This window comes from Bos javanicus, chromosome 22, assembly GCF_032452875.1.
Source record: "Bos javanicus breed banteng chromosome 22, ARS-OSU_banteng_1.0, whole genome shotgun sequence".
NCBI lineage: Eukaryota > Metazoa > Chordata > Mammalia > Artiodactyla > Bovidae > Bos > Bos javanicus.
Window position 1 is genome coordinate 10,525,435 of NC_083889.1, and position 27,134 is coordinate 10,552,568.

The 27,134-nt window shown below is 44.8% G+C and overlaps 1 protein-coding gene across 7 annotated transcripts in view; it reads right to left on the reverse strand.

Annotated features, from left to right (window-relative positions):
- Positions 1 to 27,134, reverse strand: part of MLH1 (mutL homolog 1) — an 88,190-nt gene that overhangs the window by 40,695 nt on the left and 20,361 nt on the right. For all 7 annotated transcript variants that reach the window (XM_061395844.1, XM_061395841.1, XM_061395842.1 and 4 more), the window contains exons 12-13: positions 24,737 to 25,113; positions 22,122 to 22,270 (exon numbers count right to left, since the gene is read on the reverse strand). In XM_061395844.1, coding sequence (XP_061251828.1) covers positions 22,122 to 22,270; positions 24,737 to 25,113 — 526 coding nt within the window. The remainder of the gene's footprint in view (positions 1 to 22,121; positions 22,271 to 24,736; positions 25,114 to 27,134) is intronic.

Consider the following 27,134-nt stretch of genomic DNA (forward strand, 5'->3'; position numbering starts at 1 on the left):
GAGGACTGCTGACCTCAAATTCACCTTAAAACAATGCTCAAATAAAGGAGAAAATGTACTCACACCAGGATGAGAAGGCGACATGCGAAGCAGACAGTTTACCCAAGATGATGTAACTGACACATACGATCATTTATAGTTTTCCTGACTTCCTGGACCTTTGCATATGAATCAAATGTTTTCCTATCATGGGCACGATACTTTGCTAATTTTAAAAATCAATCTACTTACTGGGTTTGTGGCGAATTACCTGTGTCTACTACTTCTGGCTTACCCTAGTAGATTTCTCCCTTCCAAGGCTCTGATTGGATAGCCCTAAGGAAATTTATTTTAGAAGCAAGACCAGTCCTGTTCAGGCTACTCATGAAATAAATAATACCCACTCTGACCCTGGCCACAGATACAAATTTTCCTTTAGCATCAAACTCAATCAGAACAACGAGCTAAGTCTCAATCAAAAGCTATAACTTGTCATCTATTAAGAGGAAACCTTCCACAATTATGGGATGGGTTTATATTGTCATTTAAGTTTAAAAGTTTCTCTATGTTGGGAACAATTAAATCATACTAAGTGTGAATCAAGCTAAGCCTAGAAACAGTAGGAAATTTGGCTGGGTGCCTTATGAACAATGCCTACATATAATTACCCTTAGAGACAATGATTGGTATGGAACTGAGTCAGACCACCAGAGAGTCACTGGGTTGCAAGTAATGGAACTCAGTGGATTTGTGGTACTGATTTATGGCCTAGGCTTCCACTGGGATGGATAGGAAAATGTACCGTATGAGTGCCATGGCCATAAGTCATATACATAACAATTCAGAGATGACCCCAAGCAATCTAGAGATCTGTATGCCACTCGTATGACCACTTAACAACTATTTTTGTGCCTTCAATAGGACTGCAGAATGTAATCGGTCATATCAAAGCCTTAACAACATTTACTCAACAGGCTTTAAATGACAGTAACTGGGGTATAAGCCTGTTGAACCCCGAGGTCTGTATGATGAGAAAAGCAAAAATTTACATGACCTGTAATGTCCTTACAGCATCTCAGGGACACACCTGTACCATAATTCAAACTGAATGCTGTGTTTCATACCTGATGAATCCTCTCATACAACACATTTAAGGAACCATATGAAAAATCAGAATTGTGCTTTAAGTTGACCCACACCCTAGTCTTGACAAGCTCTTCAAAAATCAGTTTGGTGTGGGAAGCTCTTGGCTTAAATATTTACTTACAACTCTATTAAAGTTATTAGCTATATTATTGGCATTTTGCCTGTTTTACAAGATTAGTATTTTTTGTATTACCAAATGTGCAACTGAGCCTCCAAAAAAATAATGATGGCTTCCCTGGTGGCTTGGTGGCTCAGATGATAAAGAATCCACTTTTAACGCAGGAGACCAGAGTTTGATCCCCAGGTTGGGAAGACCTCCCTGGAGAAAGAAATGGCAACCCACTCCAGTATTCTTGCCTGGGAAATCCCATGGACAGAGGAGGCTGGCCAGCTACAGTCCACGGGGTCACAAAAAGTCAAACACGACTTAATGACTAACATACTGAGGCAACTTGAAGCAGTTTATCAAATATATAATTCTGTATGCGATCAATGACTGTAATAGTGTAATTCTAGATATGGGAAGATGCAATAAGAGGGAATTTTTTTCTTGGACCAAAAAAAACTAGAAGATGAGATGAGTGGTCCAGAGATCTTTAATTACCGTTCATAAGACCACACTGAGTAGTCTATCATCAAAATCTTCACCATCTAGGAGTGCACCTTCCTAGCACCATGGAATGAATTTATTACCATGAAGGGGCCTGTCAACTACAAAACAGCACTTGCCATGGGCACTTGCCATCTGCCTCTACAAAGATTAAATCATGTGCTGCTGACCTTCAACACCCCTGGAAGGGAGTTCAGGATGGAGCATCAGGAATGAGACACTCTGTTCTCTAGAAAAACAGGCAGAACAGGCCTTCAGATAATTAGGTATTTTCAGGAGCTGATTTTATGAGTCCAGTTCTTGCATCTCCTCATATCTAGAAAAGCACTAAATTCCTTCATGGTGACATCTGCTCCTCGTGACTATCAGTAACCCTCACAAGACCTTCTGCAAAAATATGTGACTGACTGCATGTAATCCCCATTCACCAAAATCACATACATACTGACCTTCCCCCTCTACCTATTTGGAGCAGTTTCTCATAACTACCTGAAATGCCGTCTCCGAGGCTATAGTTTTCATTTGGCCCCCACAAAACTTAACTCACAACTCTCATGTTGTGCATTTTTTTAAGTTGACAATGCTATTAAATTAGAAATCAACCACAAGAGAAAAAAAACTGTAAAAAACACAAGTACATGAAGGCTAAATAATATGCTACTAAACAATCAATGGATCACTGAAGAAATCAAAGAGGAAATCAAAACACATCTAGAGACAAATGACAATGAAAGCATGGTGATTCCAAACTGATGGGACACAGCAAAAGCAGTTCAAAGACAGAAGGTTATAGCAATACAATCTTACTTCAGGAAAGAAGGAAAATATCAAATAAATAACATAAAGTTAAACCTAAAGCAACTAGAGAAAGAGCAAACAAAATCCATAGTTAGTAGAAGAAAAGAAATCATAAAAACGAGAGCAGAAATAAACGAAATAGAGAAGAACTGGAAAGGATCAATGAAGCTAAAAGCTGATTCTTTGAAAAAATTTTAAAAACTGATAAACCTTTAGCCAGACTCATCCAGAAAAAGAGGGAGCAGGTTTAAATCAATAAAATTAGAAACAAAAAAGGAAAAGATACAACAGAGGGACTTCTCTGGTGGTCCAGTGGTTAAGAATCCACCCACCAATGCAGGGCACAGGGGATCAACATGTGGTCTGGGAAGATCCCACAAGCCTTGGGGCAAATGAGCCTGCGCACCACAACCACTGCGCCTGTGTGCAGCATCTACTGAGCCCGCGCACTGCAGCTGCTGAAGCCTGCACGCCTAGAGCCTGTGCTCTGCAACGAGAGAAGCCACCACAACTAGAGAAAGCCTGCACACAGCAGCAAAAACCCATGTCGTGAAAAATAAATAAATAATTTTTTAAAAGTTAGAAAGTTACAGACATCACAGAAATACAAAGGATCATGGGAGACTACTTGTAGCAACTATATGCAAATAAAATGGACAACCTAGAAGAAATGGACAAATTCTGAGAAAAGTACAATCTCCCAAGACTGAGCCAAGACGAAACAGAAAATATGAATAGACCAATCACAAGTACTGAAAATGAAACTGTGATAAAAAAGCTCCCAACAAACAAAGGTCCAGGATCACATGAATGGTGAATTCTTCACTGGTGAATTCTATCAAACACGTATCCTTCTGAGAAGAGTTAACACGTATCCTTCTGAAACTCTTCTCAAAAATTTGCAGAGGAAGAAACAGCCCCAAACACCATCATTATGATACCAAAACCAGACATACCACAAAAATAGAAAAGTACTGGCCAGTATCATTGGTGAACATAAATGCAGAAGTCATCCAGAAAATACTAGCAAACAGAATCCAACAGTACATTAAAAGAACCATCTCTCTCTCTCTAGTCACTCAGTCCTGTCCAACTCTTCACAACCCCATGGACTGTAGCCCACCAGGCTCCTCTCTGTCCACTAAATTCTCCAGGCAAGAATACCTTAGTGGGTAGTCATTCCCTTTTCCAGGAGATATTCCTGACCCAGGGATCAAACCCCAGTCTCCTGCATTGTCAGCAGATTCTTTCCTGTTTGAGCTGCCAAGTGGCAGCTTGATCCCACCATGATTAAGTGGGATTTATCCCAGGGAAACAAGGATTTTTCAATATTTGCAAATCAATCACTGTGATACACATTGACAAATAGGAGAATAAAAACCATATAATCAGGACTTCCCTGGTGGTCCAGTGGTTTAGAATCCGCCTGCCAATGCAGGGTACACAGGTTCAATCCCTTGTCCGGGAAGATCCCACGTGCTGAGAAGCAACTAAGCCTGTGTGCCACAAGAGCCCAAGAGCTGCAGTGACTGAGCCCACGAACCGCAGCTACTGAAGCCAGTGTGCCAACAGCCTATGCTCTGCAACAAGAGAAGCCACCGCAGTGAGAGGCCCACGCACCACAATGAAGGGCAGCTGCCACTTGCTGCAACTAGAGAAAGCCCACAGCAACGAAGACACATTACAGCCAGAAATGCATCATTTAAAAAAAAAACACAATCATCTAAACAGACGTAGAAACGGTTCTGACAAAACAAAACATTTATAATAAAAACTCTCCAGAAAGTAGGCCTAGAGGGAATGTACCTCAACATAAAAGGCCATATATGACAAAACTACGAACACTGTACTCAACGGTGAAAAGCTAAAGCGTTTCCTCTAAGGTCAGGAACAAGACAAGGATTACTCTCCCCACTTTTATTCAACATGGTTTTGGAAGTCATAGCCACAGCAATAAGAAAAAATATATATAAAAGGACTCCAAATTGGAAAAGAAATAGTAAAACGGCCATTGTTTACAGGTGACATGATACTATACACAGAAAATCCTAAAGATGCTACCAGAGAACTACTAGAGCTCATCAATGAATTCAGTAAAGTTGCAGAGCACAAAATAAACACCCAAAACCTGCTGTACTTCTTTACATTAACAACAAAAAAATCAGAAAGAGAAATTAAAGCAACAATCGCATTTACCACTGCATCAAAAAAACAGAAACAAAAACCGAGGAATAAACCTAAGGAGGCAAAAGACCTGTACTCCACAAACTGTAAGATGCTGATGAAAGAAACCAAAGATGACAAACAGGAAGATACACCATATTCTTGGATTGGAAGAATAAGTACTGTAAAAACGACTATCCTACCCAAGGTAATCTACAGAATCAATGTAATCCCTCCCAAATTACCAATGGCGTTTTCACAGAACTAGAACAACAACAACAAAAAATCTTAAAATTTGTATGAAGACACAAAAGATCTCAAATAGCCAAAGCAACCTTGAAAAAGAAAAATGGAGCTGCTCCAGACTATACTATAAAACTAGTCATCAAAACAATATAGTATCGGCACAAAAATATAGATCAATGGAACAGGAGAGAAAGCCCAGAAATAAACCCATGTACCTACGGTCAATTAATCTGAGACAAAAGAGGCAAGACTACACAACAGAGAAAAAAGACAGTCTCTTCAATAAACAGTCCTGGGAAAACTAGAGAGTTACATGTAAAAAACTGAAGTTAGAACATTCTTTAACATCATATGCTAAAATAAATTTAAAATGGATTAAAAACCTTAAAGTAAGACTGGATACTATATAATATACTCTTAAAGGAAAACATACGCAAAACACTCTGACATAAATCAGAGCAATGTATATTTCGACCCATCTCCTAGAGTAATAGAAATAAAAACAAACAAATGGGACTTAATCAAACTCAAAAGTCTTTGCAAAGCAAAGGAAACCATAAGCAAAAGAGACAAATTACAGAACAGGAGGAAATATTTGCAAATGATGTAACCAACAACGGATTAATCTCCAAAATTAACAGCTCATGCGAGTCAGTATCAAAAACCCAAATCCCCAATCAAAAAGTGGGCAGAAGACCTAAATAGATATTTCTCCAAAGAACACATACAGATGGCCAAGAGGCACATGAAAAGACACTCAACATCACTATTAGAAATACAAATCAAAACTATAATGAGCCATTGCCTCACACCAGTCAAAATGGTCATCATCAAGTCTACAAACCATAAATGATGGAGAGGGTGTGGACAAAAAGGACCCTCCCACACTTTGGTGGGAATGCAAAGTGGCATAACCACTATGGAGAACAGTATGCAGGTTCCTTGAAAGTTAAAGTTGCTCAGTCGTGTCCAACTCTTTGCAATCCCATGGACTATACAGTCCATGGGATTCTCCAGGCCAGAATACTGGAGTGGGCAGCCATCCCCTTCTCCAGGGGATCTTCCCAACCCAGGGATCAAACCCAGGTCTCCTGCATTGCAGGTGGATTCTGTACCAGCTGAGCCACCAGGGAAGCCCAAGAATACTGGAGTGGGTAGCCTGTCCCTTCTCCAGATCTTCTCGACCCAGGGATTGCACCAGGGTCTCCTGCATTGAAGATGGATTCTTTACCAGTTGAGCTATCAGGGAAGCCCTTAAGAAACAAAAAGAGGTTCCTTAAGAAATTAAAAACAGAGCTACCATATGAGCCAGTAATCCCACTCCTGGGCATATATCCAGAGAAAAACATGGTTCAAAAGGATGCATGCATCATAATGCTTACTACAGCGCTGTTTACAACAGACAAGACATGGAAGCAACCTAAACATCAACAAATGAATGGATACAGATGTGATGTATACACACACACACACACACACACACAACAGAATACTCAGTTCAGTTCAGTCGTTCAGTCGTGTCTGACTCTCTGCGACCCCATGAATCACAGCACGCCAGGCCTCCCTGTCCATCACCAACTCCCGGAGTTCACCCAAACTCATGTCCATTGAGTTGGTGATGCTATCCAGCCATCTCATCCTCTGTCGTCCCCTTCTCCTCCTGCCCCCAATCCCTCCCAGCATCAGAGTCTTTTCCAATGAGTCAACTCTTCGCATGAGGTGGCCGAAGTACTGGAGTTTCAGCTTTAGCATCAGTCCTTCCAAAGAACACCCAGGGCTGATCTCCTTCAGAATGGACTGGATGGATCTCCTTGCAGTCCAAGGGACTCTCAAGAGTCTTCTCCAACACCACAGTTCAAAAGCATCAATTCTTCGGCGCTCAGCCTTCTTCACAGTCCAACTCTCACATCCATACATGACCACAGGAAAAACCATAGCCTTGACTAGACGGACCTTTGTTGGCAAAGTAATGTCTCTGCTTTTGAATATGCCATCTAGGTTGGTCATAACTTTTCTTTCAAGGAGTATGCGTCTTTTAATTTCATGGCTGCAGTCACCATCTGCAGTGATTTTGGAGCCTCAAAAAACTACTCAGCCATTAAAATGAATGAAATAATGCCATTTTCAGGGACAAGAATGGACCTGGAAATGAGCATACTAAGTCAGATGGAGAAAAACAAATATGGTATGATATCATTTATATTCAGAATGTTTAAAAAAATGATATAAACTTATTTACAAAACAGAAACAGACTTACCAACTGAGGAAACAAACTTACAGGTGCCAAGGGGAAGGACTGGGGGGAGGACAGGCTGAGAGTTTGGGAATGACGTGTACATACTGCTGTATATAAAACAACCAACAAGGACCTACTGTATAGCACAAAGAACTCTGCTCCATACGCTGTAATAACCTAAATTGGGAAAGAATTTGAAAAAGGAGATATATATATCCATATATATACAAATACACAAGAAGATATATATATATATCTCCATATATATAGATATGTATTGCTTAGAAATACAAATCAAAGCTATAATGAGCTATTGTCTCACACCAGTCAAAACAGCCATCAAAAAATGTACCAACAATAAATACTGGTGAGGGTATAGAGAAAAAGGAACCTCCTACACTTTAGTGGGAATGTAAACGGCTTTGCTGTACACCTGAAACTAACACAACATTGTTAACTAGACTCCAATATAAAAATTTTTTAATTAAAAAAAAATATATATATATATATGGGGGGGAGCATTCATTACTGGAGAAGGAAATGGCAACCCACTCCAGTATTCTTGCCAGGAGAATTCCATAGACAGAGGAGCCTGGTGGGCTACAGTCCACGAGGTCACAAAGAGTTGGACCGACAGAGCAACTAACAGACGCACTTGCACGTGCGCGCACACGCACACACACACACAAACATTCATTAAAAAACATATACCACATGAACCCTAAACTGAAGGAAGATGTTCTCATATAACTGATTAATGTTTACATTATATAAAACACTCATAAAATCAGAAAAGACCAAAAACCCAACAGAAACGTGGGCAGAAAGCTAGAAACAGGCACTTACCAAGAGGAAATACTTAGTCAACTTTATCAATGGCTGAGGAAGTGCAAATGAAAACTACCATCAGACCCCATTTCACCACCAAGAAACTGGTAAAAAGCCTGACAATATCAAACACTGGAGAAAACCTGAAGCAAAGCAGCTGTCTACACTGCTGGAGGGACAACACACTTGGCGACCCGTCTGGAAGACAAACTGTCACTTTTAGGAGCCAGCTGGTTTGTGTGTCGACCCTACACAGAGCTTGCCAGCCAGTGTGCCAAGCGCATGATCTGCCCAAGCCTAGGAAAGGGGATGGGGGCTGAGAGGCAGAGGTGGGGGCCCTGAAGTCCCCTGCATGTTCTTCCACTGCAGAATGAACGATTAAACACAGGGCAGAATCAGAAAGTGGAATCTATCACAAACAGAAAAAGCAAACCAGAGTGTAGCAAGATGGATGCGTTTTAGCAACGTGTGTGCATATTTTTATACACTGCGAAAAATACAGTGTATTTCCCTTTATATAAAGTTTAAAACTCTGTACAACAATAAGTTTTGTAGGGCTACAAACCATGGGTGGTAAAATTCTAATAAAAGAAAGGAAATAATAATCACAAACTGTAAGGTCATAGCTACCCTAAGAGAGGAGGGGGAGGCTGGGACGGGGAAGCAGCACATTGCTGTTGCTCCTTTATGCAGTGTTAAACACCACTGTTTCTTTAAACACCGGTGTTGTTCATGTTTTCCCCTGTAGCTCCTACCTATGTTTTATAAGCACAATTTTGCATCTACTAATTTATCTGAGTGCCTGTGCACCTGAGTACATAAATATACATTTAATGAAAGAAGTAAAAGCCCTACCACTACCAAGGGGAACAGAGTGGTTGGAGACAACAGGGCAAGGGTCTAGGGACGGCAATAAGCCTCTATATCATTTTTTTTTTTTTAACTCAGGCACCACATGTGAGTTCCTGCACTGTTATATAAGTTCTGCAACACTCTCTGCTCCCCCTCCCCAAAAGAGGCTTATTTTCCTAATTTTAAAATAAGTATTCCCCTCTGTTCCCACTGGAAACTCAATGTCTCTACAGGATGTTCTGCGTAGGTGGAAAATGATTATTTTAAAAGCTGGAGAACATCAAATAATCTTGAATAATGAGGCACTGGAGACAAGCGAAGCAGCGTAATCCACTAAAAAAGGATCAGAGGTTTTTCCATACACATTTTTCATGGGAGCTGTGACGCATCCACAGCTACCGAAGCGCAGCCTGCCCGGGGGCAGGGCTCTACTCAGGCAGGAGGTCGGCAAGGAAGACACGCAGGGCTCCTCCCTAGTTATGCCCACAGCACTGGGGGCCTGCGGGCATCTCCCTATCACTCTAGCAGCACCAAGATGGGACCAAATCCTCCGTGCTTCAAAGCCAAACCACACATCCACGTTCACAAGGGCACCCTACATCTTAAGCACGTGTCTCTGAGCACCAGCGAGTGAAGGTGCCCAGAGGAAGGGCGAGCAGTCCTCCGGTTCCGTAGGGCCCCTCCGGGAGCAAGCTCTCACCTGCCCGCAGCCCCTGGGGGCCAGGGCCTCTGGCCCTGCCTCAGCAAATCCAGCAGCCCTCCCAGGCAAATGTCACCCTGGCTGACGTGGCCTTCTGTCTCTGTCCCAGACAGCCGGCAATTTACCAAACACCCCCCACAACAGCATGGACTCCTTTAAGTCAGGGCTTTGAGCTTATTCAGTGGGTTTTTTGCCTCAGGGATCAGCACAGCATACTTTGTACCTGTCATCTGGTGACAAACACAGAAGAGTGTCTACATTAAGACCCAGGACTGTGCACCGAAGACCAAGAAAATAAAGCTGCGGATAAACGGTAAGCACGTTTTCTGATTTAAGTGTTAGCAAGTAACTTACGACATTCCTCATCCTCCTTAATTAATGGATCAAAATTACATGACTGGCAATAAGTAACTTGGTTGTTACTAATCCAGGATGAGCCTAATTCCACGAACAGGTGACTGGATGTTGGGCCAGAAATTAACCTCACTTGTTGCTTGAAAGTGTATTCACGAGGAATGGATACATCCAGACTCAAGAGGGTTGTTTGATGGAGCGTTCAACCCTGACATCCCTCCAGATTACAGATTCCAGGGTTCCGCCTCTGAAGTGGCTCTTCCCAATCACTCCTTCAGAAAGATCTCTTGAGTCCCTAAGCCAGGCACTCTGCCTGGCACCATAATGAAATAATTACACAAATAAATGCAACTAAAAATGTCGCTAAAGGAAAGTGAGGCAGGAAGTAGATGGGCTCCCGCAGGGTAAAGCGATAGGAGACTCATTCCCTGGGGACTGAAACTTCAAAATAAGCATAGCAGGAAAGCTCAGAGAGGAGGCAGGGCCCTGCCCAGATAGAAGATAAGACACCACATATTTCTCATTCTTGAACCCAAGAGACCTCCCCAATTATACATGCACAGAAAGGCTCCTTGGAGGTAAAAAGGGGAGAGAAGGCAACTGATGCTCGCTACCCCAAGTCCTCTTTGGTGGAGTCCATCTTGGCTAAGAGGTGCATGTGGCTAAGACCCACATATGGGAGGATCCTGAGATATAAACTAAATTTGGACTCTAAACCAGGTAAATCAACATGACTGGCCAAGGAAACGAGAAGAAATGCCCCATAAAAGTAATTCCACTGCCACAAGAGCATGCCCCGGCAACTCTGAGTCTGCCCAAGTGTCTATCCACATGGACTGTACTTTTCCTTTCTAGTAAATACTTCACTTGCTTCACCACTTTCCATCTTTGTGGGAATTCCTCATCTGCAAAGCTGGAGTGCCAGTACTGACCACTGGTCTAGTGGCGAGCACCTGGTGCTCTCCCTGCTGTGACCCAACCTCAATCTCTGGCCAGGGAACCGAAGCCTGGCTCTAAGTAGCCACAGGCCGAGGCCACCCAAGATCGTATTTGGTGCCGAAACTCGGGAATTCGAGAAGTCAAGGTAAACCATGGAGTTTGCCCAGCTGTGGCTTTAACTCTTGCTTTCTTTCTCTCATTATCCCCTTCACTTTCAAGACCCACAGGCCACGTCTGCCCATTCACAGCATTACGGCTCCCTGCAACACTGGGGATGGCAGGGCAATTTCCCAGGTTGCACAGATTCAAATGTCTGGGTGACAGCTGATGCTGTCCTTCGGGACATGGCAGAAACACAATTTCCGACCATGCAGGAGCCCAAGGGGTCTCACTCTCACTAACTTCTCCATACAGAAACCTCCACTAAGGTTTTCTTTCCCACTTTACTTGAACAACAAGATCTATTTCTTACTTTTTTTCTCTGCATCCTTTTATGGAAAGATTTCCTATATATCATTCCTAAACTGCATCCCTGCCACTGCCTAATTCAGTGCCATCTGTGTCAGACAAAACCAGGTGATTTCCAATTCTTTTTTTTTTCTTTACTATAAACATTTATTTATCTATTTGGCTGCTTAGTTATGGCATGTGAGAACTCTTAGTTATGGCATGTTAGATCTAGTTCCCTGACCAGGGATCGAACCCAGGCCCCCTTGCACCGTAGGCGCAGAGTCTTCACCACTGGACCACCAGCAAGTCCCCCCAATTCTATCTTAGCTGCCAGGAAGATAGGACAAAGGATTTGGGATTCTTCAGCAGTCTAGTCTCTCACCTCAAAGTCAGAAATTTACTATTGAGAATTTCTCCACTTCCTGGCCCTCAAGCCTTGAACCCCATGCCATCTTCCATAGCACCCAGCTCCAATTTCTCCAAGGATTCCTCTTTACATCTACTAGACCCCCTTCACTCCAGGCATGGCAGCCTCCACACTGCTACAGACAGCCTATCAGGCCAGCCACTACCAGAAGCCCGAATTATAAACTTTGTAGATGCTCAGTCTCAGGGAATACACTCCAGCATAGGAAGGCTTATCACAGGACATAAGCTCTATAAACAACAGATCCCTGAGGGAAGTCCTTGGCAACCTGTCTACACTGGTTCAAAAGCCCTTCTCCAGCTGTGCTGGGTTGGGTGCCCTGCGAAGCGTATCTTGGGCGCCAGAAACCAACCAGAGAATGAAGAGGATATATGAAATCCCATCAGATTTGAAGAGAATTTCAGGGATGCCCCAAACCCCTTCAGGTTAATGTCTCCTGGTCAACATTTCCAGGACGCCACACTCCATTCCAGGAGCGCTCTCTTGTTTCTGGTTGCAGGTTATTCAACGTGGGAGGATCCCCCTCCAAGCCAGGAGAAACACTCTGGAGTGTATCGTTAAGAAGTGGACTTTTTAATTGAAGGGCTAATAAAGGAGAGAGCTTCCCTGAGGACAAAATGGTGGGATGCCATCACCGACTCAACAGACACGAGTTTCAGCAAACTCCAGGAGATGGTGAAGGACAGGGAAACCTGTGTGCTGCAGTCCTTGGGGCTGCAAAAAGTCAGACACAACTGAGCGACTGAACAACAAAAAAAGGAGAAACAAATTCTACTGTCACAGTGCCTGGTCTTTGTATAAATTGGGGAATGGAGAAAAATACCTTGAAAATGGGTTTCTAAATTATAACACCATTCTGCAATTGGATCTTTACTGCCGCAAGATGGGAAAGTGGAGTGAGAGTCCCTGTGTTCAGGCTTCCATGGTCCTTTACCAACATCTCGCCCTATATGGGTCTCATAATTCAAACCCTGGGGAAAGCGCTCGCTTAGGCAGCACATACAGTAAAAACCTGGGGAACCAGAAGACTCTCCTGACATTTTAGATGATCCCCTTGTAAGTTCCCATCTCTCGGGGGGAATCTAGCTCCCCCCACTCCTAATAACAGCATCTGTACTTTTTCAGAGTCATCTACTTCTCCCACTCCCTCTGACGAATCGCAAACTCCACCTCCCTATGTCCCTTCATACCCTCTGTTACCCCAAAGGAGAGAGACTAGTCCCTCTGGGGTAACTCACAGTGGAGCTTCCCATCACGCAGGCTTAGGAAAATTATGCCCTGTCAGAGAAGTGGCAAATGGAAAAGGGACAGAGTACGTATCCTTCTCTTTAACTGATATAGCCCGGTATAAACAGAAACTGGGCCAATTTTCTGAAGACCCTAGTAAGTTTGTTGAATGGTCTTAGGTTCTCACTCTGGTCTATGATTTAACTGGAAGGATGTCCAAGCAGTCCTATCCACTTGTTGTACTTGTGATGAAAAACAAAGAATCTGGACAGCAGGCAAGAGGGAACTGACCAGTTTGCCAGAGACCAACCCAAACATTATGCTCTGAATGGAGACACAGTCCCAGGTCAGGAACCCTCTTGGAATTATAATTCCCGGGAAGGAACAGAAGCTAAGAAGCATTTATCCAATGTCTATTAGAAGGGATGAGAAAGTGTATCACAAAGTCAGTTAACTATGAAATGGTCAAAGAAATGACCAAGAAGAAAAAGAAAATCCATCCTTCTTTCACATGTGGCGTGTGGAGGCTTTTAGGAAATACACCAACATAGATCCCTCCACTTGTGAAGGTCAGTCCCTACTGGGACAGCACTTTATCAGCCAGGCTGCCCCTCATATTAGGTGGAAACTCCAGAAGCTACAATTTGGCCCACAAACACTCATGCCCCAACTCTTAGGGGGTGGCCTTTGGGATACTAAATAATGGAGACCAAGCTGAGGAGGAAGAAGGAGCCCAACATGAGGAAAGACAGGCAGGGCTCAGGCAAAACTGACAGCCATTGCTCTCGCCCGTGGCTTTTAACCTCAGGACAACCCAATGGCACCAAGAAAGTCCAACTATCTATCTGTCCGAAGGTAACACCAATAGGGGAAATGCTACAATTACAATTCAACTGGCCACTGGGCCCGAGATTGCCAGAAAGATCCCCCTGGGCCATGCCCAGACTACAAACAAACAAGTCACTGGAAGAGAGACTTCACTCCTTCCTGAAGGGAAGTAGGGCTCCCACTCCTGAGATGGCCATGCTGGACGTCTGAGGTGGCCCAGGGATTCCCGTGGCTCCCCACAACGAGACATCTACCTCCATCAAGGAGCCCCAGGTAGTCCTGGACATGACAGATAGAAAATCAATTTTTTAATTGATAAGGGAGCCACTTACCCTGTCCTGATCCTCACGCTGAACTTCTTTCCTTCAAAAGCTGTACTGTGATGGGTGTCAAGGGAAAGTCTCGCACCCATTATTTTACTGGGCCTCTCACTGCCAACTTGAGCAGCAGCTGATTTCCCATGCCTTTTCAATTGTACCGAGTGTCCTACCCCTCTCCTTGGGAGAGACCTTCTGAGTTTCCTCAGGGCCATACTCCGGATAGGAGGACGTGGGCAGCCCCTTATTTTACCTCTAACATCAGCCACAAGAGCAAAGTCCTATTCCCAGGCATATTCTACAAACAGCAGACCCTTCGGTATGAGACAAAGGAATCCCTGGAAGGGCCGCAAATGCCCAACATGTAAGAATCAGCTTTAGGCCAGAAACTGCCTATCCCAACAGGAGACAATATTCTACGAAGCTGGAAGCAAAGAAGGGTTTACAACCCTGTGCAGCTAAATTCTTAAGACACGGCCTCTTGGCACCCTCCAGGCTCCATGCACTGCTTCTTTTCTGCCAGCTGTTAAGCCAAATGGGGAACACAATACAGCGCAAGACCTTAAGGCAGTGAAAGATTCAGTGGCCCCTACATATCCCCTTATGGCCAAGCCTTGCAACGTATCAGCCCAGATTCCTGGAGATGTCAAATAGTTCACTGTGCTAGACTCAAAGATGGCTTTTTTTTTTTTTTTGGCATACCAGTTTATCCCTCATCTCAGTGTCTGTTTGCCTTCAGGTGGACTAACCCTGACTCAGGCCAAATGCAACAGTACACACAGACAGTACTGCCTCGGAGTACAACCCACACCCGTTGGCCCGGGCCCTAGGAAAGGAACCAGGAAAGACGCACCTAAACGAAGGGATCATTCCACAGCATTTGGACAATATTTTAACATGGAGGCCCTCCATGGAGGCTTCAAATCAAATAGCATCGAAGTCCCTAATTTCCTTGGGGCCCGGGGTTAGAGTCTCTCAGAAAAAGGCACGAGGCAACAAGTTAAATATCTGGGATGTATTATAAACTCCAGAAATAGACAATTATCTCCAGATAGAAAACAAACTATATTAGGCCTCAGCACTCCAAAGACAAAGAAACATCTCCATCTTTTTTGGAGCATGGCAGGGTTTTGTAGAATTTGGATTCCAGGATTTGGACTAATGGCTAAGCCCCTATATGAAGCCATTAAAGGCCCAGATACAGAACTGTTACTTTGGAATGGAGAACAGGAGAAGTCTTTTAATAATATCAAGCAGGCCCTCACCAGAGCCCCTGCTCTGGGTCTCCTCAGTTTGAAAAAGCCATTCATCTTGTACATGGCTGAAAGGCGGGGGACAGCCTTGGGGGGTCGTTATACAGAAGCCAGGGGAAGTTCCTCAGCCTACAGGCTACTTTTTCAAGCAACTAGACTCTGTGGCCCAAGTTGGCCTGACTGCCTCCAGGCTATAGCAGCCACTGGTTTACTGGTCGAAAAACCTAACAACGTTGTCTTTGGACAGCCACTTGAAATCCAGACCCCTCACAAGTACCAGCAACTTCAGAGATAACAGGCAAATTAGAAGGGTGCCTTATCAAGTACCAGGCTTTGCCCCTTGACTCTCCAGAACCAACCCTCAAAATCTGCCACACACTCAACCCCACTACCTTAATGCCCACCAAAAGCCCAGAGCTAACACATTCTTGCCTCAAAACCCTTGACCAGGTCTGTGCCCGCTGATCTGACCTGTAGACCAGGCCATAGAAAACTGAGGAAGTGCTAACACCAGTTTCGTTAAAGATGGAGTCAGGAGGGTAGGGTATGCTATTGTGAGCAATTATAGTATTAAAGCAGCGCAATCTTTGCCACCCAACACCTCAGCCCAAAAGGCTGAGCTAAAAGCCCTAATGTGAGCCTTCATCCTAAGGGAAGGAAAAATTATAGACATATACACAGACTCAAAATATGCCTTCGTTTTACATGCCACACAGCTATCTGGAAATAGAGAAGACTTCTAAATGCAAGAAATTTCCCTGTAAAATGTGGGGCTGAGATTGTACATCTCATAGAAGCGGTTCAAAAACCAAAACATGTAGCAGGCATTCATTGCCATGGGCACCAAAAGGGAACTTCTCAAATTTTCTGAGGAAATGACAGGGCTGACTGAGAAGCGAGCAAAGTAGCCCTGATGTCCATAACAAAAATGGCTTTAACTCTATCCCTTACCCCTTCTAATGTTATACCCAGGTACTCAATTTCTGAAGAGACCTAGGCAGGAAACAGAGGGGGAAATTAAGGGAGCAGATGGCTGGTGACACACAGATCAGAAACTGCTCACTCCTTTCTCTGACCACTGGAAAAATACTAAAGGGCTACATGATTCTCTCCATCTGGGAGAGATGCGATGCCTGTAGTTGTTTTCTAAGTTTTTACAGGGAAAGGGCTCCTGGAGACAATTAAAAGAGTAACTTGAGGCTGTGCCCTTTGCACCACCCATAATCCAGGAGGCAAAGTCAAGCCTCCCCCTCGTCAGCCCAGTCCAGCAATGTGGGATTTATCCAGGAGAGGACTGCAAATAGGTTTCACTCAGATGCCTTCTTTCCAGGGCTTCAAATACTTACTAGTCTTTACAGGTACTCTAACTGTAAGATGGAGGCCTTCCCTAATAGAACAGAGAAGGTAACTGAGGTGGCTAAGGTGCGCCTAAAGGAAATTATTCCTAGATTCAGATTGCCCCATCACCTTCAGAGTGACAATGAACCTTCGTTTATAGCAAAAATCACACAATAGATTTCACAGACTTTGGGAATTAAGTGCTACCTCCATTCGTCCTAAAGACCTCAGTCCTTAGGAAAAGTGGAACAGGATAATCGTACTCGAAACAAAACCTTGGGCAAACTGTCAGGAAACGTTAGAGTCGTGGTATCCTGCTGCCAACAGCCTGCCTAAGGGTCAGGGCAGCTCCTGAAACTACCACTAAGTTAAGCCCTTGCAAAATGACACACAGAGAGCCACTCCTTACTCTGGACACGCTAACTGACCCAGAAACCCAGGCTCATCTCAGTTACATTATAAGCCTAGGCCAGGTCCAGGGCAAGAGAGTGCAGTCCTCTCCAGATGACAGTCCCAGTTACCCTGGAGACTAGGTACTTTTAAAGACCTAGAAAAATGAACCCCTGAAGACTAGCTACTCGCAAAATGGAAAGGTCCTTACTAAATCTCGCTGAGTACTCCTACAGCAAACTCCAGGGGGTCACCAGCTGGGTTCATCTGTCCAGGATTAAACCTATCTCCACTGATATGTTACAGGAACCTGAAGACCCACATTCCAATCATCCCTGTGAATCCACCCCTTTCTCCAAGTCTGTACAGCAGAGGTCCCCAAGCCCTGGGCCGTGGAGCAGTAGTGGTCTGAGGCCTGTTAAGAACTGAGTCACAGAGCAGGAGGTGGTAGGCAAGCAAGTGAAGCTTTATCTGCTGCTCCCCATCACTCGCATTACCGCCTGAACCATCCCCTGCCCCTCAACCCCGGTCCATGGAAAAACTGTCTTCCTCGAAACTGGTCCCTGGTGCCAAAAAGGTTGGGAAGCACGGCTCTACAGGACCCAGAGAACCCAAGACAGCCTGAAAATTCCAGGTGGATGAATAAGCCACTCCAAGACCTAAACCTCTTATTCAAAAAGGACAGAAAGACATCTTAGACACTAGGCTAAGTAATAGCTACTATCTTCCTTTTGCCTTCTGGTACACCAATCCACTTACAGAGTAACTGATGTGTTCTGGTAGGTTTGGATAACTATTGTCTTCTCTGCTCTCACTCTTGCTCTTGGAATTTACCAAATTTCTCTGCCCACGCTGGGTGACTCAATTATGGCCTGACTGGTGCTACGATGAAGCTACTAATTGACTCAGCTTTTCTATACCTCTTTCCCTTATCCACAGGATGAACAGACAACTCTCTGGCTTGCACTGCACAAATTCATGCTTCTTCCACTGAGTTGATGGAAAGCTGGATTTGCTTACCCCAAGCAATGTCCATCCCATAAGGAATTTTAACCAAGTTTCTGAAGGAAAATGGTCTTCCACCAGAGACCCTAGACTCAGAACAGTAATGTACAGGGTCAGAATTGTTCATTTTCCAATTGAAGAAAATGCTAATGTCTCTTGCCTAACCCTTTCCTTAGCAACATTTTCTTACAAACTTCCTCTTCTCAGCCATACTGATTCATATTTTGCCCAGTGCTCTGTTGGTGGGTTTCCCTGGTGGCTCAGCCGGTTAAGAATCCGCCTGCAATGCAGCAGACCTGGGTTCGATCCCTGGATTGGGAAGATGCCCTGGAGAAGGGAAAGGCTACCCACTCCAGTATTCTGGCCTGGAGAATTCCATGGACTGTATAGTCCATAGGGTTGCAAAGAGTTGGACACGACTGAGCAACTTTCCCCATTGTTTTCCATACTGTTGCAAATCTGCAACTAAGACCTTTCAGTCCAAGGAGGCGGCCTGGGACCAACAGGTTCAGATCTTTCATTTTAGAAATAGAGAAAGATACTAAATTTTAAGCCTGAGATTAACAAAGATATGCTGACCTTGTATAACCAGATCCTACCCTTGCTTGAGTCTGATTATAACAGTCTTTTACTGGTCTTTAGTCTTTGCTTATCTAAGTAGTTCGCTTTCTCTGGGGCATCACAGAACAGGGGTGATGAGGGACTCCAGTCACTCCCCACAGCAGACCCTGCTGAAAGACCAACCTAGAGCCCTTTAAGGAGATAGGGAGAGAGCTCCATGAACCTGATTACATAGGGTCTACGAAGCCCTGGCCAGCTTAAGAAGCTACCAAAGTTTTACCCTTTATCTTCCTGATAAAAATTTCTTGGGGTCTGTGTCTCTCAGGGAGGATTTGAGGCAGGTGGTAGACGTGCCCCCCAAACCAGGGTGACCAACTGAAGTTCGTTCCCTGAGGACAGAAACTCCTAAATATCAATAGCAGGACAATCCAGAGAGGAGGCTGGACCCTCCCCAGATAAGAGACCACACATTTTCTCAATCTCAAGGGAGACCTTCCTGAATAGAAAGCTCCTTGGAGGGCAAAAGGGGAGCGATGCCAAGTTACACCTCTTCTCTGGAGTCCATCTTGGCTGACAGATGAGTGTGCACACATGAGATATACCAAATATGGGCTCTGAACCAGGAAGATCAAACTAACTGGCCAAAGAAAAACCAGAAAAAATGCCCCACAACAGTAATTCAAACTGCCTCAAGGGCGAGACTCAGCGACAGTCTGCGTCCCCTCAGTGTCAGTACAGCTGTGTTTATCCACCTGTACTTAACTTTTTCCTCTTAATAAATACTTTACTTGTTTCACTGCTTTCTGTCTTTGTGAGAATTCTTTACCCGCAAAGCCAAAGGGCCAGGGCTTTGTCAATGACCACTGGTCTAGTGGTTAGGATCTGACTATCACTGCTGTGACCCAACATCAACCTCTGGCTGGGAATCCAAGCCCCGCTTCAAGCTGGCCCAGGCCACCCAAGATCAAAAGCATCTGACTTCTTTCCTGGGCCAGGGCATAGCTCTGTGGGAGTGCAGCCAGGTTCTAGCCTACTTTCCCAAATCCAAGCTTTAGAGAGATCCCCGTAGGCATTCAACTCAACCAGCTTCCCTGCTTGGGGCTGTATAAACAGATGCCACAGGCAGGACCTGAGTCAGAGGTCCCCACCCTCCCTTTGCTCGGATGTCTCAGGTGTTCATCACAACAGCCAAGTAAGGGCTGTAACAGGAGCACCGGTTCACAGAACATACAAAAGATGCCCCACAAAGGTGAATAGATTTCTGACTGGCTACAGAATGGTGTAGGTGGTAGGAGCTTCAACGGAATTCTCTTGGCTCCAAAGGGCAGCCCTACTCTCCACACCAAGACCAGGACTCCTCTGGAAAATCCGGCCCTGGCTCATCTGAAAACAGCCTCAGTCTGAGGGATCAGGGATCACGTGGCATGCTTATCCTATCAAGTGATCTAAAGCAGCTGATCTAGTTTTGCAAGTAAGCCCTGGACCAGGCCCCCTGCTGCAGGCTGGGCTAGCAACAACCGCCCCCTCCACGAGGCAGGCACCCAGGCCAGCTTTGCACTGTGGGGATGTTCCAACTAATCTCTCCACCTTCCATTTCTTTATCTTTAAAACAGAGATAACAGCATCTACTCTGCCTCCCTCACAAGACTATTCTAGAATTAAATGAGGTAATATGCATGAACATACAATTTTAGAATATTTCGATTCATCGTCACCTTAGCAATGGACTCTAAACCTAACCAAACTTGGTAGAGATTAGATTTATACCTTACCGAAAATAGTTAGCAACTATTCAGAAATTCACTGAAATTATAACTTTTAAATAGCCTGCTTTGCATGAGGAATACAAACTCTTAGAGAAAACTCAGTAAATTCCAAATCTGAGGGAGTCTGTCAATTAAAACAATTGTGAGGGAGACTGCTAAATAAATCAAGTCTTAGCCCACCTTCCTTTCATTATTTAAAAATGATTTTAAAAGATCCCAGCTTGAAAGCCAGTAACAGAAGGAAAAGAAGCAAGGGGAACAAATCTCCACGGAAACAGAAATTAGAAGCCAGTTGGCAGCGCCATCTACAACTGGCAAGGCCTTAATCACAGGAAATGGGCAGCCTTCCCGAGGGAGCAGACCCCACGCCTTTCCCCATATGCAGACAGACAAGGGCCCAAAGTGAGAAGATGGGAAAGAATTAGCAAGGAAAGGGCAAACTGAGGCTTCTCTTGAGTTCATTCCAACAAGTGGGAACTGAGAGAAGAGGGAAGGGGCGTCTGAGCCAGAACAGCTGTTTAGAAGGCTAAGGATCAGTGGGAAAGGCCCTCAAGTGTTCCTCGGCCATTCATTTCATTTAAAAGTTAGTCCAGGTTGTCATATTTTAAGATAAATTCCAACACTGCTATAAAATGTAACTTGCTTAATCAAAAATGTGCAGTAGGTGAAAAATGGCAAGGACAGGGCTGACCTGCACAGACTCAGGTGCAACACCGCCCAGCAACGACAGACCCACCCAGAGCATGCCTGTGACCCACTGAGTGGGGTCCGGACTTCTGTTAGGGACAAGCCACTGTCACACACCTCAGTCCCTGCATCAATTTATCCCCGGGAGATGATGAGCCCTCTTTTCATTCCTAAAACCATAAACATCATTTCAGAGCAACAGGGACTCAAATGGAGCTCTATACTTGGGTGTTCTGAAAGCTATTTCTGAGGAAAATAATAATGATTTTTCACTTTATCTTCAGGATACAAAAATAGCTATGACTCCTTACTCTGTACCAAGTGTTTCACTTACATTTTACCTCTAATCAGCACCAGTAATCTTCAGTGGTAAAATTAACCTCATTTTACAGACAAGGAACAACTGAGGCACAGAAAGGCTAAGGTCACAGAGCAGACGTGGTAGCTGCCTGGATACAGACCAGGGCCCTCCAGACCTGTGTACTCTCAGCCAGAGCATACCCCAAGCAGGGCACGCTGCCTTTAGCTAAGATAGAAACAAACTCAAGATTCTTTAAAGCGGGGGTCCCCAACCTTTGGAATCTAATGCCTGATCATCTGAGGTGGAGCTGATGTAATAATAATAAAAATTAAGTGCACAGTAAACGTACCGCACTTGAATCATCCTCAAACGATCCCCCCTTCCCCACTCCCCCCGCCCCCCCAGCCCATGCAAATCCTGTCTTCCATGAAACCAGTCCCAGGTGCCAAAAAGGATGGGGACCACCACTTTAAATGACCATCTACTGACTTCCCTGATTTAACCCGAGTACTGATTCGCTCTGGCTGAAACCAGAGACTCACTTTTTCTCTTCTCTCCCAGTATCTTGAAGCTGATGCCGCCGTGGATTAGTAAAGAAAGCAAGCTTTGCTCAGTGCACTGCAGAGACCATAAGGACATGCATGCTTCCTGCATTTCCCAAACCTTCACCAGAGCAGTTCCGGCTGCAGGAGACACAGGCAGCCTTGGCACTTACGTACTCTCATGGCCCCGCTCGTTGATCTCCTCCTGGAGACTCAGAACACTGGTAAGGTTGATGATCCTTCTCCGGGGGGTACAAGCGGCTGTCATCTCCTTTCGGGATGCATCCTCCACCATTTCCACATCAGAGTCTTCCCGAGGTCTCTTTCTGCAAAGGAGATGAAGAACTGGCAGGTCAACACTATCTTTAAAGTTTTTAAAGTCAGTCAAATTTGGCTCGCATTTTGGAGAAGGAAGTAGCTTCTATGTGCCAAATCTGCACATTTTGGGGAGGCAGGGGGGCACCTCCCCATGAGGGAGCCAGTCAGATCAGTCTGTTCTCCTGCATACTGCTTCTCAGACACCTCTGGGGCCCAAGCAAGGGGCCACTGGACATGGCTCAGCCCAGAGACCTGCAGGGCCTCAAGCAAGTGTGCTGATCTCGCCACGTCTCATTCATTCAGCCCTCCATCCTCTACCTGGCCCTCCATCCATCACTGTTATATAATACCGACCTCATACAGCCATGACAAGGTGCCTGCCCTCACCATGCTGGCTTTCCAGTGGGACAAACAGCAACAGGAGAAAGATCATTTTAAGTAGCAACAAATGCTATGACGAAAATAAAACAAGGTAATAGAATGAGGGGAGAAGGAAAGAACTTTAGATGAAATGGACAAAGACAGTCTCTGGTGAGAGGTGACATCTGAGTTGAGACCTCGGTGACAAGAGGTCGGAGAGTTCCTGGGCCGAGGGACTAGTTCAGCCAAAGCGCCACGAAGGGGAGGAGAGTGATGGGCTGGGGCAGCCAGGCTGGTTTCACCCCAAGTGGTTTTCAGCAAGGAGTGATGCACTCTGGTTCCTGGTTTAAAAAGATTTCTTTGCTGTGCAGTCAATGGCTCGAGGCGTTACCTTCCCAAGTGATAAACAGAAACGTCACACTTCCCGGCAGGGCTGTTAAGATCATGAACTGAGCTAATGCATGCAAAGTATCTGGCACACAGCGGATGCTCAGTAAGTGTTAGCATCCTTTATTATTCTCTGGAAACAAATCCTTAGAAGTCGTCTTGCTAGACTGACTTGGAAATGAGCAAACGGGGTGAAGTAACAGGCCCAAGTTCCAGTGGGCATTTAGAGCCAGGGTTTTGGTGGTCAGCCACCAGATGGACACGTGGCCTTGGGCAAAGGACTTCACCCAGAGTTCCAGGGACACTGCCTGCACACACTGAGAAAGGAACACATACCTTACAGATTCCAGTGAGATGTCCTTAAAGCACCCACAGAGCGTACACTGAACACCAAAGAAAATATACAGATGGCCAAGCAGCACATGAAAACATGCTCATCATTAATGATTAGGAAAATGCACATCAAAACTACAGTGAGGTATCATCTCACATCAGTCAGAATGGCAATCATTAAACGTCTACGCACAATAAATGCTGGAGAGGGTGTGAAGAAAAGGGAACCCTCTTCAACTGTTGATGAGAATGTAAATTGGCACAGCCACTGTGGACAACAGTGTGGAAGTTTCTTAAAACACTAAAAGCAGAACTACCATATGACCCAGCATTCCTACTACACTCAGAAAATCCAAGTCAAAAAGACACCTGCACCCCAGTGTTTGCTGCAGCACTACTCGCAGCAGCTGAAACACAGAAACCACCCAAATGGCCGTCAACAGAGAAATGGACAAAGATGTGGCACGTGTTTACATATAGGGAGTATTACTCAGCCGTAGGAAGAAGTGAAATTGGGTCATTTGTAGAGATATGGATGGCCACAGAGTCTATCATACAGACTCAAGTCAGAGAAAAACAAATATTGTACAGTAATGCATATAGGTGGAATCTAGAAAAATAGTAAAGATGAGCCTATTTACAGGGCAAGAATAGAGACACAGACATAGAGAACAGATGTGTGGACACAGGAGGAAGGGGAGGGTAGGTCTGACATAAATACATCACCATGAGTAAACTAGATAGCTGGTGGGAGGCTGCTATATGGAACAAGGAGCTCAGCTCAGTGCTGTCATGACCTAGATGGGTGTAGAGGCTCAAGAGGGAGGGGGTATACATATACAATTAGCTGATTCACCTTGTTGTACAGCAGAAACTAACACAAGATTATAAAGCAAATATATTCCAATTTAAACAATTAAACTGACAGTCATTGGTCCAGCTGTTCCTGTCCCCCTCTCTCTAGCTCCCCACCACTAGCCCATGTGCTTCAGGAAGTTTCATAATTTAAACTGAGAAACTCTGCTTCTTCTGAAAGAAGTGACAACAGCTTGGAGAAGGATGAAGAATCCTCCAGGTATTTTGGGTCCCCGTTCCCAGCCACCTCTACTGTTGAGGCTTTACTAGAATTCACTATTAAATCAAATGATAAATATGATTTTTTTTCTGAAATGTTTTCAAATAATGTTTGGAATCATGAACGTTTAAGGTATTTCAAAGACCACTGTGATGGGTGACTCTCAAGCCGTGGTCAAAGGCAGACAGTGGACCATCCCTCTGGAGGGAGATGGTGAACAGGCAGAGAGAAGGTTGCAAGGAGTTTGTGACAGTTCAAGTTAGAAGGCAGTTTCAGCAAAGAACAAAGAAGGCCAGGTGCCTTTCGCCCAAGATCATACCTGGGGTTCTCGGGGCTGGAAGAGGGCCCTCTCTTCTCGGCCAGGTCTGCAGCCCTCATTGTTGCATTGTCCTCTAAGGCCTGACTCTTCGCAGCCACTGCAGCAGGAGCTGGGAGCTCAAGCATCTCCTCGTCCTGCTGCCTGGGCCCACTGCTAGAAGCATCTGTCCTGTGCTCTGGGACGACATCCTGGGGCTGACTGGACAGGGCCTTGCTCACAGGCTGCAGGAAGGCATCGAGCTTCTGTTCCCGGCAGTCTGTGCGGACCATCTGGTGGGCATACACTCTGTCACCACTTCCAGCAGTGGATGAGGATGTCACACTCGCTGTGGATTTAACTACTTCCCCAGAGGGGCCAGGAAGACCTGGCAGTAAAGTCTGTGCCAAAAAAGAAGACGGTGGAAAGATTCAGAATAAGAAGTAGAGAAGCACAGGCCCCAAAATGGAGCAGAAGCTAGAACCAGGTATAATTATCACTACAGAATTATTATAGAAGGAATTCTGACCAAAATTTGAAGTACGAAATTAAAAATACACAAATATAGGGACTTCCTTGGTGGTCTGGTGGTTCCCAATGCCTGGGTTAGATCCCTGGTCAGGGAACTAAGATCCCGCATGCCACACAGCATGGCCAAAAAAGTAATAAAGGTGGAAATAGACAATATAAAATCAAAAATTCAGCAAAGTCCTTACAATTTAAAAAGTGGTTTGATATAAAAATACTCATGTAAAGCTCATATGTTTTTGTCCATTTTTCGTTGCCATAAGACATTTACTGTGGTAAATTATGCATAACATAAAACCTGTTTAACCATTTTCATGTGTACAGTCCTGCAACATTAAGTACACTGACAACGTTGTGCGACCATCACCTACCTCCATCCTCCCAAGGGGAAACTCTCCCCTAGCTTTTGGCAACCACCTTCCGACTGTCTATTTTTAAAAATACGTATTTCCTACTTCTGTGCACTGGTAAAGCCTGGAAGCAGTAACCACCCAGCAGCAATGAGGAGCCCCCCACGCCCCTCAATCCCAGACTATAGTTTCTAAATACCATCCCCCACTAAAATAAGGCAGTTCTTTGGAAAAGTGGCCAATTTCAGGACATGGGCTGGGAAACTATACAGTGAGCCTACAAAAATCCTATCTTATCAGAAACAAGGAAATTATCAAAGATTCAAGTAATTGGGTTAAAAGGACAAGAGCACCAGCCTGAAGTGGTCTCTGCTGGTCAAGGATGGAATAATTTAACTAAAACTAGTTGAATTATGATGCTTGTTAACAGCTATGACAAAATACTAGAAGAAAGAGAAAAATGGAGAGGAAGAAAGGAAAGCAGGAAGGAGAGAGATGAGATAGGCAGAAAAAAGTCATTAAACGGACATTGCTAGGACACCAACCCATTTCCCTGCAAACTGATCACCAAAGGCAAAGAACTCAGCATTTATCTTTTCTTTCTGGCATAAACTGTATTTCAGGATAACCCAATAACTAACAAACGAGCAAAAATTTTTTTCTACAGAAAAAATTGGTTTATTAATAAAGAAGAAATGATAAAATCAAGAAAATCATAATCTCACAATCTTAATGAAATAACTGGCTCAGGCAATGACCATCAAGGAATGGTGAAACTAATCACTAATGGTGACCTTCACGGTGAAGGAATCAGGCTGTCGGCAGCGGAGCCCACTGATGAACCTTACCACGGCAATACTTACTTGCGACGTACTTACTTCATCTGCCTGTGCAATCCACAGGTGGGTTTGGGGAGGCAGAAACTAACAAAACTACTTTGCAGAGTCACTTTTAAGTCCAGAAAAGTGAAACACCTCGTCCAACATGATGGAGCTGGAACAAACCACAAGCACCACCAGGCTTCCCAATTTTCACACCGAACGGCAACCCAGCAAACCAGGGCTGCTGTTGTCCTGGCCCCAGGAGGGAAGGGCAAGGCCCAAGCTGGGGAGGAGGAGGAAGGCAACTCAGGGCCAAAAAGTGAGGAGCCAGGGCAAGAAGGTGTTCTGAAGACCTCAGGGGAGCGGGGACAGTCTGAGTTTGGAGACCTTCACCCAAAACAGTGCACCGACAGACAGAGGCGGGTCCTCTGATCCAGAAACCCACCTTCCTTCCAAAGACACACATGTCAGAACCCACGCGGAGTTATCTCAGGAAAGAAAATGGAATCTAACAAATCTGCCTCATGCAGGACAGGACAAGCAGGGAAGTCGAGAGGTTCTTTTTCTGGTAGAGCCACAGACGCCTCCTGGGACTCCGGTGAACCCCTTCCTCCAGGCCTCTCCTCCCCTTCCCACCAGCCAACTAAGGCCCAGGTGCTGGCATTTCCAGATTTCAACTATTGATCAGTGATCAGAGATATGTCCTCTGTCCAGGTTCCCTCC